This window comes from Carassius auratus, unplaced genomic scaffold (genome assembly GCF_003368295.1).
Source record: "Carassius auratus strain Wakin unplaced genomic scaffold, ASM336829v1 scaf_tig00036059, whole genome shotgun sequence".
In the NCBI taxonomy this organism is placed as follows: domain Eukaryota; kingdom Metazoa; phylum Chordata; class Actinopteri; order Cypriniformes; family Cyprinidae; genus Carassius; species Carassius auratus.
The window spans coordinates 92109-103426 of record NW_020526282.1 but is presented as its reverse complement, the minus strand read 5'-3'; the positions used below and the strand labels follow the sequence as shown (position 1 = coordinate 103426).

At 37.2% G+C, this 11318-nt stretch overlaps 2 protein-coding genes across 3 annotated transcripts; one reads left to right on the top strand and one right to left on the bottom strand.

Annotated features, from left to right (window-relative positions):
* Positions 1-322: 322 nt before the first annotated feature.
* LOC113082415 (caspase-1-A-like) lies at positions 323-3974 on the top strand. The gene is made up of 8 exons (XM_026254077.1): positions 323-641; positions 1543-1813; positions 1897-2033; positions 2375-2548; positions 2710-2965; positions 3077-3175; positions 3429-3538; positions 3626-3974. Exons 2-8 carry the CDS (start codon positions 1552-1554, stop codon positions 3731-3733), a joined length of 1146 nt encoding a protein of 381 aa, XP_026109862.1. The 5' UTR covers positions 323-641; positions 1543-1551; the 3' UTR covers positions 3734-3974.
* Positions 3975-4902: 928 nt separating this feature from the next.
* Positions 4903-10730, bottom strand: LOC113082414 (tripartite motif-containing protein 35-like). Of its 2 annotated transcripts, XR_003282654.1 has the most exons (7): positions 10258-10730; positions 10060-10155; positions 9317-9538; positions 7204-7226; positions 6920-7038; positions 5166-6661; positions 4904-5078 (listed from the first exon to the last, which is right to left on the bottom strand). XR_003282654.1 is itself a non-coding variant. In XM_026254076.1 (6 exons), the coding sequence occupies exons 1-6, from the start codon at positions 10639-10641 to the stop codon at positions 5976-5978; spliced, it is 1530 nt and encodes a 509-aa protein (XP_026109861.1). In that variant the 5' UTR covers positions 10642-10730; the 3' UTR covers positions 4903-5975. The 2 variants fall into 2 exon arrangements, 1 of the variants encoding a protein (XP_026109861.1); XM_026254076.1 differs by having other exon boundaries at positions 4903-6661.
* Positions 10731-11318: the final 588 nt, after the last annotated feature.

Here is an 11318-nt window from a genome sequence, read left to right as displayed (position 1 = left end):
ACCCTCCGAGATCGTGCAAATTTGTTTGTTATATAAACATTAAATATCTGTACAAGTCAAATAAATGTATACAAACATTTCTTTAGATTTCAGAATGAGCACTTTTATTATATATATATATATATATATATATATATATATATATATATATATATATATATATATATATATATATATATATATATATATATATATATATATATAATAAAAGTGCTCTTTTTTTTTTTTTTTTTTCAAGGTCATGTCCATCTGATGTTTATCACTTTCATGAAAAAAAAAAAGGTGTTTGTGTGACACCCTGTATGTGTAGGCTATATTACAAAACTGTATACTATTGTGCGCAGTCTGTCATGTCCACTGGAGTATCGTCACGTTGGAATAAAAGGACCCTGAAACAGAATCTACTACGGGTTACGGATCAGGTTATGCTACATTATATGGATACTTGCCCTTAAGTTTACCTGTTTTTACTTACCCTTAAACATACCCAGGTATGTCACATGACCTGCGTTCACCCCTGGACTGTTATTCTAGAGCTCCGCCCCAAGACAAGCTTCATTTCTTAAAAGAAATCGAAACCTCGAAACGAACCGAGAAGAAGAAACGTCAAACTGTACGAGAAAATCTGTTCAAGCAGAATCGTAAGTAGATTCCCGTTCAGTTTAGTCATTTATCATTTACAGCGAGGTTGCTAAAAACAGCTTTAAAATGTGGCAGCATCACAAAGGTCTTGATTTTAATAAAATTATAAATTATATTTCAACCAAAAAGCAACACTACAGGAAATAATAGCGCTGAATGTGTGTATGATGTTACTGTAATTTACTTTAAGGGGGAGACTTGAATTTGACTTCAAGAATTTGACTTCAAGTCTTACAAAAGTTTTTCCGATAGCTCTTTGAATGAAATTTCGTCTTCAAAAGTTACATGCACATCAGGTTAAAACATTTTTTTTTTTTTTAATTTAGACAAAGCAGACATCACAGAAGTCTGAAGTATTGAATTTAGGTAAAGGACTGCAGAGCCAGTTGTAGTTTTGTATGCAAACATCAATGTCTTGAATTCTATGCGAGCAGCTATTGGAAGCCAGTGTAAACTGATAAACAGAGGTGTGACGTGTATTCTTTTCAGCTCATTAAAAAATAATCTTGCTGCTGCATTCTGGATATATATATATATATATATACTTTAAAATAATGTATCTAAAATTTTAAACTAGGCTAACATACGTAATTATAATTTGATTTAAATTTTTACAAAATAATGCACATTATAATGTAGTATGTTGTAATTGTAGTTTTCAATTCTGGAGTAACAATAAATAAAACTATGTAATGGTATTTGTAGAACAATGTGTAACACTGGCTACTTTACCTGGTCGGTTCTGCATTCGCTGGTTCTGTCAGCTCAAACTGAGGTGTATTGCGCTTCACAGAAGTAATCAGACAATTATGCGTCTCAATCACATGGGAACCGTGAGCAGATGTTCCATGGTGTTGCTTTAAGAGCACAGTCAAGACTGATTTGTTTTTTTTTTCTTAGTGACGCAAAATGGAAGCCACTATAATGTTGGATGCCCTTAAGGAGCTTACGAAAGAAGAGCTTGAAAACTTCATTTGTTACCTGGGTGAAGATGTGGCAGAAGACATCGAGCCTATTCCTCGAGAAATCCTGGATGGAGCTGATCGTCTGCATGTGGTGGACTGCATGGTAAACCAGTACAGTGATGATGCTGGGAAGATCACAGCCAAAGTGCTGCGCCTCATGAAACAAAATAATCTCGCAAAACTCCTTGAGTCAAAACTTCGGGAAGGTGTGTGTGTTTTTATATTATACATCTAAAATATAAAAAAACATATAAAAATTATATATATATATATATATTCCTGGCTTCAGGTCAGCCGCCTGTGCAGGAGAAATCAAGACGCGCTGCAGAGCCTGTGGAGCTCAACCAGTCTGATGGGAAACCTCGCTGCATGACTCCATCCAGCCAAGAGTTTAAATGCAAAAAACTTCAAAAATTGGGAGATTATGCAAGTATCACTGTCTCAGTTATCTTTTGTAAAAACAATACCTTCAGGGGTAGTCAGACCTGATTTCGGAAGACCATCTTTCCAGCAGAAAGGTGTTCAGGATTACCTGAAAAATAAAGGGATTGACGCTCCTGAATATTACTCTTAAATTGTTTTCTAATGTAATATTTCTGTCAGAAAAATATGTGGAGCTGAAAGCAGATTCTTTGGTTTTCTGGCAAAATATACATACAATGCTAAATGTTTACTGCTAGGAAGTCTCAAGGGTTGAGAAACACTCATTCTGTTATTCTGCAGTCGCTCTTTATTAATTCGGAAAGAATGTGTTTCTTTCTCCATAGATTTATAAACCAGCAAGTTCTCAGAGGAAAGGCTCAGCTCTGCTGATCACCAACATTACATTTCACTATAAAGAGTACAACAGGGATGGAGCAGAGAGAGATGAGGAGAACATGGAGTGGCTGCTGAGAGCTCTGGGTTATAATGTTGTGAAACACAGAAATCTCTCTGGAAAGGTACGTAAAACAATATTCCTCCATCATGAAACCAATACTGTAAAACTAATTGATTCATAGTGTGGAATGTGAACACATAGCCTATTTCAGTTTTATTATACTATACATTTTATTTTTTGCAATCCATTTCTTTTAAAAATAGTTTGTTTATTTATCCCCAGAAAATAGATGGAGAAGTCAGAAACTTCTCTAAACTTCTCTCTGAACATCGAGAAGCAGACAGCACCTTTGTGGTCATCATGTCACATGGGGCAAGAATTGAAAATAGAGATGCCATTTTAGGTGTCCTTTATCATGAAGAGAAAAACCCTGAAGATGTCTACTATGTTGATGAGACCTTCTCTCGTCTGAACTCAGTCAACTGTCCCGCTCTGATTGATAAACCGAAGGTTATTCTCATTCAGGCCTGCAGAGGAGGTACAACACGACGGATGAAACTCAGTGCTTATCATATTGTTATATCTCAATTTTATTTCACAGCATGTGTATACAGTAGAATTGTCTTCCACATTGTTACCTGTCACTCAGGTCACTCAGGAGGTGTGGAATTTCGTGACCAAGTGCCTGAATCTAACCCCTGGGTTCATAGGGAGAAAGACTTTGTCTGCTTCATGTCCACCCTTCCTGGTGAGTCTCAAAAACACGGATGAAATCAGACTGATAGCTCACAGCTCTTCATTTGTCTCATACTTTAAAGTTTAGAAATGGTTAAAATCCTTTTGTTGACAATGTTAGCTTAATGTTGTTCCACACATTGAGGCAGTGACCCTCATAGAGAGCTGATCAAACATCGTTATCATGTTTCTGCAGTGAGCAAAGTTTCAAAGGTTACTTAGTGAACTACTTTATTGCATAATCTACCAATGAATTGTCTCCACAGATACTGCAGCTTACAGGAATAGTGAAACTGGAAGTCATTTTATCAATTACATACTCAATGTTTTCTGTGAATGGGCTCATCAAGATGAAATTATGGAGTTATTCAGGAAGGTAATTTGGAAAAGACAGATAATTTAACCTGATGTGCCTTACTGGTCATTTAAAGTACCCCCCCCCCCTCCCTCTCTCTCTTTTTAGGTCACTAATGACATGGCGACACGCCCAGGAAGAACGAAAGACAAACTCTTGCCGTGTCTAGAAAGAACCTCCCTTACGAAGAAGTTCTACCTGTTCCCTGGGCTCTGATGCACAGCTTAAACCAAAACTTTACATTTCATTCATTCATTCATTCACACACACACACACACACACACACACATACACAGATATATTCAGAAATTTTACTTTTTGACTTAATCTCTGGAAAATTTTTGTTGCTGCCTTAATTTTTTAATCCTAGTTATCAGACAGGCCTTGTAAAACTTCCCATGTCCAGTTGACTAAAAGTTAATCTTAAATCAACAAGAACGCATACTTTTTTTTATTTTATTTTTTAAATTAGTTTAATTTAAGTGTTTAAATTAAAGCTGCAGTAGGGAACTTTTGACGCTCTAGCGGTTAATAAACAGAACTGCTTGCGTCTTGCGGAAGAACATTGTAGCCGGAGCTACTTCTCTCTGTTTATGTCTATGAAGAATCACAAAGTTACTGGGTTACTCCGCCGCGGTACCCCCGAAGCAATCTAAAATAGTCCGAATATAAACACTTATTATAGGTGCACCCTAGTGATTCAGGACAAGCCAAAAACACGGTTTGGAAAATGGATTCATGGTGTACTCGCTTATTATATACATTTTTCTACATTTTGAACACAAACAAAGTTACGGACCACAGCTCTGATTGGTTGTTTCTTACCGGGAGCGATGGAGTTTCTGCAAATGGCAATAGGACACTGGGAGGAGCTTGATTTATTCACAGATTATCTGTCTCATATTCTACTGTCAGGACATAATGACAGGTGTCACAAATATGTAAAAAATATATATTTTTACAAAATTTATCTACTGCAGCTTTAAGCAAATAACTGATTGTTTGATTCAAATCCCCCCAAAATTGTGAGAATGTGCAGTCATTTTTACTCCATTCAGATGTTTTTAAAGAACTTTTAGAAATCTTTGATACTTCAAAAATGTAATTATTAAAGTTTTTCTAATTTGCTACTCATGCATTTGTCTTCCTTCTGCATCTTAATCTGCCTCACTTACAAGACTCAACCTGATATTACTGTCTAGAGAGAGATTTAGCAGCAAACTTCAACTGCAGGCTTTAACAAATCGTCCTGTTCTTCCGATCAGAAGCCTTCATTTACTCATAACTCTTGAGTTTAGAACCTGTCCTACTTAGTAGATAAAAATCACAAACACGACACTATTTACAATTTATTGATATGCAATATTTATTCATATAATTCATTTATATAATGAAACAGATGAGGAGAACAAAGAGAGTTGAATTCAAAATCTCTAATCAGATTTTCCAGTCATTATTAATGGCACAAACATGGCATCTGTCCACTGAAGGCATGCCGCTGTGGACCATTTACAATGTTAGATACTCCAATGAACTGTTTAGGCTACAACTGCATCTCTACCTCTGATTTGATTAGTTTTTTTATTGATTTGATGTTATTGCCATTGCCAAATCGTATTAGCCCAGTGTGCTCTCATTACGTTATTACCTGTTCTTTCATTTCACTGTAACTTGCATCCTTTGTGGAAATGATGTTATTCATACTTTAATAACACATTTTCACTTTGTCAGAAACAGAAAGGGCAAAAAGTAGATGTGAATATCTCCTGTTAAAGTTAGCAGGATACAGCGTGATAAAACCACAGATAGTTAACAATGGTCACAAGTTACTGACAGATTCAGTATCCCCCCGAAACTGTAGTTCCTATAAACATCCACAGACAGCATCTCTTACTGCAGCAATCAATCAGAGTCTGTTGTTAGTTTGACATCTGGACTCACAGATCATGCTCCTGTACTAATGTAACATGTACGGTAAGTGCTATTTATCCTAAACCTAATATAGGATATGTCACAAAAATATCACACATTTCTAAGATATCAAAATGCACATGTGATATAAAAGGGAAAAAGTCATAAGTTTAGGATAGTCGACAAAACCGAAGAAGATTATGAAATACCCTGAACTGTAATTGAACAAGACTTTGCAAACCTGTTCAAACAGGATTTACACACACAAACCAGGATAGGAGCGCTTCTAGAAGCAAAGATGAGTCACACGCTACATCACAACAACACTGCAGGACATTGTGAGGAGGATATAAAGGATTGCTGGGTTTCTGTAATCATTCTACTACAATAATAAACCAGAGCAGTGCAAATATCTGTGCTTGGCATTATCATCGTGGACATGGGCTCCATTATACTCACATGATAGTGCAGTGATGCTAGATCATCTGCTTTAGCTGACTGAACCATTATAACAGACCATTATGGTAATTAAACAGCCTTTTACTTCTCATCTGCCTTGACGGTCACTCTTTCCTAACAGACTCATAAATATAAACACGATACAAATACAAAAAGAGAAAAGGAGACAAGAGAATCGATGTATCTCTATTAACGGTATTTTCTGTTCAACAGTTAGCGTTACGTTAGCTGGGACGACATGCAGCGGGACGGCCTGATCTTCTGGGATCACGAAGGGAAAGAGTTTCTTCTTCAGTGGCACTCTAGCAAATTCTGCAATTAATGAATTGCTGCTAGCATCAGAAAAGCTGACCTTCCTCCAGCGTTTCAGCTGCATCATGTCTTGAAGAAACTCATGACAGTACACTATCTTCACTCTCACTACCTTTACATTTACCTCCATGTTTACTCTCGACATCCCAGCGGCCATCAATTCGTACGAGTCTCCATCGCGTCTGAGACCCCAGAAGCCATTTTCAGGGGTCAAAGGTTGTGTAGCAGGTTTACCCTCCAATCCGAAACACACTCCAAGACTCCAGCGGTGACTGTCTCCCACCTCAACGTCCCACGCGTGAGCTGCATCAGCGTACCCCACGCTGGCCAGCACCATACGGTTACTGTGCAGGGGAAGAGGGTTCCCCTCGTCCTGCCGATGAAAACATGAGGTCACAGAGGTCAGGTCATCGGACACAGAGATGTCTGGTGGAGCAGCGCTTGGGTTCAGGATCACAGGGTCTAAAGGGGACAGGGAAAAGAGATTTATGCTGATAAATAGTTCTTACAGGAATTAAAGGGATAGTTCACCCAAAAATGAAAAACGTGTCATTAATTAGTATAAATCCTCACCCTTACGTTATTCCAGACCCTTTGTTCATCTTCTGATGATAAACGAAGGTCTTATGGGGTTGGAATGACATGAGGGTGAGTAAATAATGATACATTTTTCATTTTTGGGTGACCTATCCCTTTAACTTTTACAGATCTAGTTCTCACAGTAAGGGCAGATGTCCTTCATCTTTTCCCACACTTGGTACTTCAAGTTCCCCAGATGTGTGGAAACATCGATGAGAGCTTCTGAACTCAGCTCCTGATCTGGGAGTGTGTGGTCAGACCTACACACACACACACACACACACACACACACACACACACACAGACACAGACACAGACACAGACACAGACACACACACACACACACACATCACAGAATCAGGTCTGAAAATCAATGCTCATGAACATTCTAAAAGGAAAAGTGAAAGTTCTGATAGAGAAAATACCTGTCCATAATTCTGTGATAATTCTGAGAACAAATGCAGAAAGAGAACAACATAAGCTCCTTCAATGAAATAACAATAATAAACTATAACCAACACACCAACAGGAGCATGTAACCTCACACAGAAATCATTTTTAATTTTGCTATAGTGATATTACATATACTACCACTAGAACACAAATACACAATGTGAAATGTGGGTAAAAGTAATAAATGCACATCTGACTCTGATAAGTGTAACTCTGTGAGATAAAACATTTAAATGAACACCAGTTTCTCTTTCTGTAGTAGATTTTAATGGCATGTCAGTAGTAGGGCTAAAAAATTCACAATATAATGTTTCATATCATTCGTTATCAGTGTTGGGTGTAACGCGTTACAAAGTAACGCGTTACTGTAATAATATTACTTTTTTCAGTAACTAGTAGTGTAAGGCATTACTCGTCTGAAAATAGTAATATTATTACAGTTTTCCCAAGCTAGTTACTTGCGTTACATTTGCCAGTAGCACCTTCATCACACACACAAGGCACACAACACAGAGAACAGAAGGGAAGGAAAGGAGGGCGTGAATGGAACAGTGATTGGTCTGGGTTTGGCACGAGGTAGCATTTACCATCACTGATTGGTCGACAGCCGGCAGCAGAGCGGCACGCTCAGACAGATGGGGAAAAATGGAAGCGTCAACAACGGCAAGCTCTTTTTCAGAGGAAGGTTCCCAGCAACAGAAAGCTAGTTTCGACGGGTGGAGATTCAGTAATTATTTTGTAGGAGTGCTCCGATCACGATCGGCCGCTCGTTAATGCGCATCTCAGTAAAGCCGGTTCTCTAATCAGCGGTTTATTCCATCAGGTGCGTGAACCATATGTTCATACAACCGTGCCAATAAACGCTGAAAATGAACTGGATTTGCGCATCTTCTCAGTTAATAACGGCTCTGTGTAGTAACAGCTGCTCTATGTGAAATCACGCACCTGATGGAATTAAACGCTGATTAGAGAACAGGTGTACTGACGAGCAGAAATATAAGTGAGTTGTGTAAACAGTGATTTATGTGACTTCAATTATTTCTTATTAAACTGAAATCGAAAAGTAAAAAGTATTTTTTGGAAAAACCACATCCTAGTGTTAGTCTTCATATGCTGATGAATAGTGTTAACACGGATATAGAAAAATAAGGAGTGCAAGAGATTGATTCCTAATGTCAGTTTATTTTTAATTAATACTATAGTAGTTCGGTTCCCTTTACATCTTTAACTACCCGTTAATTTATCAATTGAATGGGTGACCTATCCTCATTAATAGAGCAAACATTTGCCCCCCCTGAGAGAATTGGCAGGAGCCGCCACTGATAAAGACCCTAAAGAACACTCCTCCTTTGTATGTTCTCCCTCCATCTGATGCATCTCAGGCAATCATAGAGTAATTAAGAAAAAAAGATGTAACTAGTAATTTAACTAGTAATATAACTAGTTACTTTCTCCAGGGAGTAATAAAGTAAAGTAAGGCATTACTATTTTTGAGAGTAATATGTAATATGTAATATATTACTTTTTTGAGTAACTAGCCCCAACACTGTTCGTTATCGATAATTATTGAAACATTTTTAATAACCTTTTATTTAAAAAATACAAGTAGAAAAGTTTGAATTTAAACACTATTTTAATTTATTCGCATTATTAAGGCAAACTACAAATAATATTAGTTTTAGCAGTCAAAAACTAAAAAAATGTTAACAAAAGTATCTCCTTTATGTCTTATCTTAAGAAAAAAAAAAGTGTTTGTAGCCAAAAGTGTTCTGTACATTCTCTAATTACACATAAATACAATTAAATAACATTCAAAAATGCTGAAAATACAAACATTTTAAATTAGACAATATGTTTTACACTTACTTAAAAAATCTATAACTCTTTCTGGTGTAGTCTTATTTATCATTATTATTTTAAAAAGGTGCTTAAGAGAGCTTATTAAATTAAAACGTTTTCTACTTGTATAAAATGTGTTTAATAGAAGGGGGAGGGGTCTCTCCTTTGTTATTGTAAGTGATGTGTGTGTGTGTGTGTGTGTGTGTGTGTGTGTGTGTGTGTGTGTGTGTGTGTGTGTGAACCAACCTGCAGGAAGGTGATGTCATCATCCTGAATTCCTTCTTTCAGTTCTTTGACTCTGTCAGAGAGAGACAGCATTTCTCCTTGTATTCTTCTTTCCATCTTCGCTCTCTTTTCCTTCTCTTCTTCATTTAGAGCCGTTATCCTGCCCTCCTCCTCCTTTCTGAGGAACTGATGCAGCGTCTCAAACTCCATCCTGATTTTCCTCTCTGTATGCTGAGCTTGAAACTGGGGGAATGTCATGAGTACACACACACACACACACACACACACGAGACAAATCAAAATAAAACATCTAAGTGTATTGTCCACACACAGGATAAATGTCATGACAAACCAAAAACACATGTTCTTCTCAAGGCTGTAACTATTTTCATGTGATGATTTCCCCCATGTCACTTTATTGTGGGCACTATACTTATATATTTTTATTTCTAGTAATAATGTAACATTTATTTCTTGAATTTCTCAATCAGCTTCTGTTACATTGTGATAAAACTGTGATTTAATCACTAATGAATCAATTCTATCAACGCAAATTCAAGACCACTCATTATTATTAGTAATATATATTTTTCTCCAACAAGAACATATTCAATCCTCAATTCAGTTGTTCAGTGTTCATTATTTTAATTTCTTCATCATTAACTTGTGTAAACAACGAAGTCCAGACTTATTTGCAGAGTTCATATCATATCTGGAAGACTAACTCAATGTTTAATTCTATTTATTCTAAACATGAAGCTCACCTGAATGTACCTAGAGATTTTGGGATCTCGTGCTGTCCCTTTTTGTAATGAGACCAATGACTTCTCAGCTGAACGAAGAGCTGCTTTCAGCTTCGCCTTTAAAGATAAAAGTGTAATCATATAAATTGATTCTTCGTTAACGAAGTGGACGGCCATAATTTGAGCATTGATTAATGACATCATCGCACCCGCTCTCACCTTGCGTTGTTGCAGAGTCTGTTGCAGCGGCTGTATTTTGTGTCTCGCATGCTCCTGTTTCTTACACACTGCACATATAACCTCTTCATCTGTTTGACAGAACAGCTCGATTTTCTCTCCGTGTATCGGACACTCGTGTTCTTCATCCCTCTCTTTCCTCGTGCTTTGCTCTCTCAGGTAAGTCTCACAGGTGTTCCTCAAGCACAGGTTGGACACTGGCTCCTGCGGGGACAGCTGTCTACAGACGGGACAGTTTCTGGAGCTGCTGGAGGTCCAGTGATCATTAATACACTGTCTGCAGAAACTGTGTCCACAGCTCAGTAACACCGGGTCTCTGAAGACATCAGTGCACACGGGACACGACAGCTCATCCTCCAGCGCCATTTAGAGAGAAACTAAACAGAGATTTCACTAAAAACAATCCTGACTCTCTGTAAGAACATGGAAACAGACGGAGCAAACAAAACACTCCCTAATTTTAGTACAGCCTCTCTGTATGAGGAAATGACATGTCAAACTCTCATTGGAAGAAAAGAAAAATCGGAACTAATCCCAAAAACGTTAAAATATCTGAACACCAGAGGCGCTGTGCGCTGATGATCCTCTAAGGTTCACATTCAAATCTGCAAAAGCATTTAAAAAGTTGTAGATATTGGCAACTTATTAGTAAAAAAAATTTTAACACATCAATATAATAATAATAATAATAATAATAATAATAAAAACATTTCCAAGAAATTAAAAAAATAACAGTACATATAAAATGTCACCAAGCACACGTACATTTATTTATTTGACATCTGCAAGTCATCTTTTTGTGTTTGCTCATCTGAAATACTACTAGGGCGTCTCTTATCAGATGTGAAACAGACGTCTATTAGATGTCTTTAAGATGTTTATGGTTTAGAACATATGTACAATTGACATCTTAGAGACGTCTGTCAGATGCTTGATGCACAGAAGATGATTTCCAGATCAAGCGATCTTTAACAGACATCTTTCAGACGTATGTGTGCTATTCATTTCCGTATCATTTTACCCTTAAATATAAACACAAATGT

Coding starts and splice junctions, on each gene's coding strand:
- LOC113082415 (XM_026254077.1), top strand. CDS start 1,552: ATGGAAGCCACTATAATGTTGGATGCCCTTAAGGAGCTTACGAAAGAA. Junction 2,034..2,374: donor TTCAAAAATTGGGAGATTAT/GCAAGTATCACT, acceptor CTTTCTCCATAG/ATTTATAAACCAGCAAGTTC. Junction 3,539..3,625: donor TTATGGAGTTATTCAGGAAG/GTAATTTGGAAA, acceptor CTCTCTTTTTAG/GTCACTAATGACATGGCGAC.
- LOC113082414 (XM_026254076.1), bottom strand. CDS start 10,641: ATGGCGCTGGAGGATGAGCTGTCGTGTCCCGTGTGCACTGATGTCTTC. Junction 7,227..9,316: donor ATGACATCACCTTCCTGCAG/GTTGGTTCACAC, acceptor ATTTGTTCTCAG/AATTATCACAGAATTATGGA. Junction 7,039..7,203: donor TATCACAGAATTATGGACAG/GTATTTTCTCTA, acceptor GTGTGTGTGTAG/GTCTGACCACACACTCCCAG.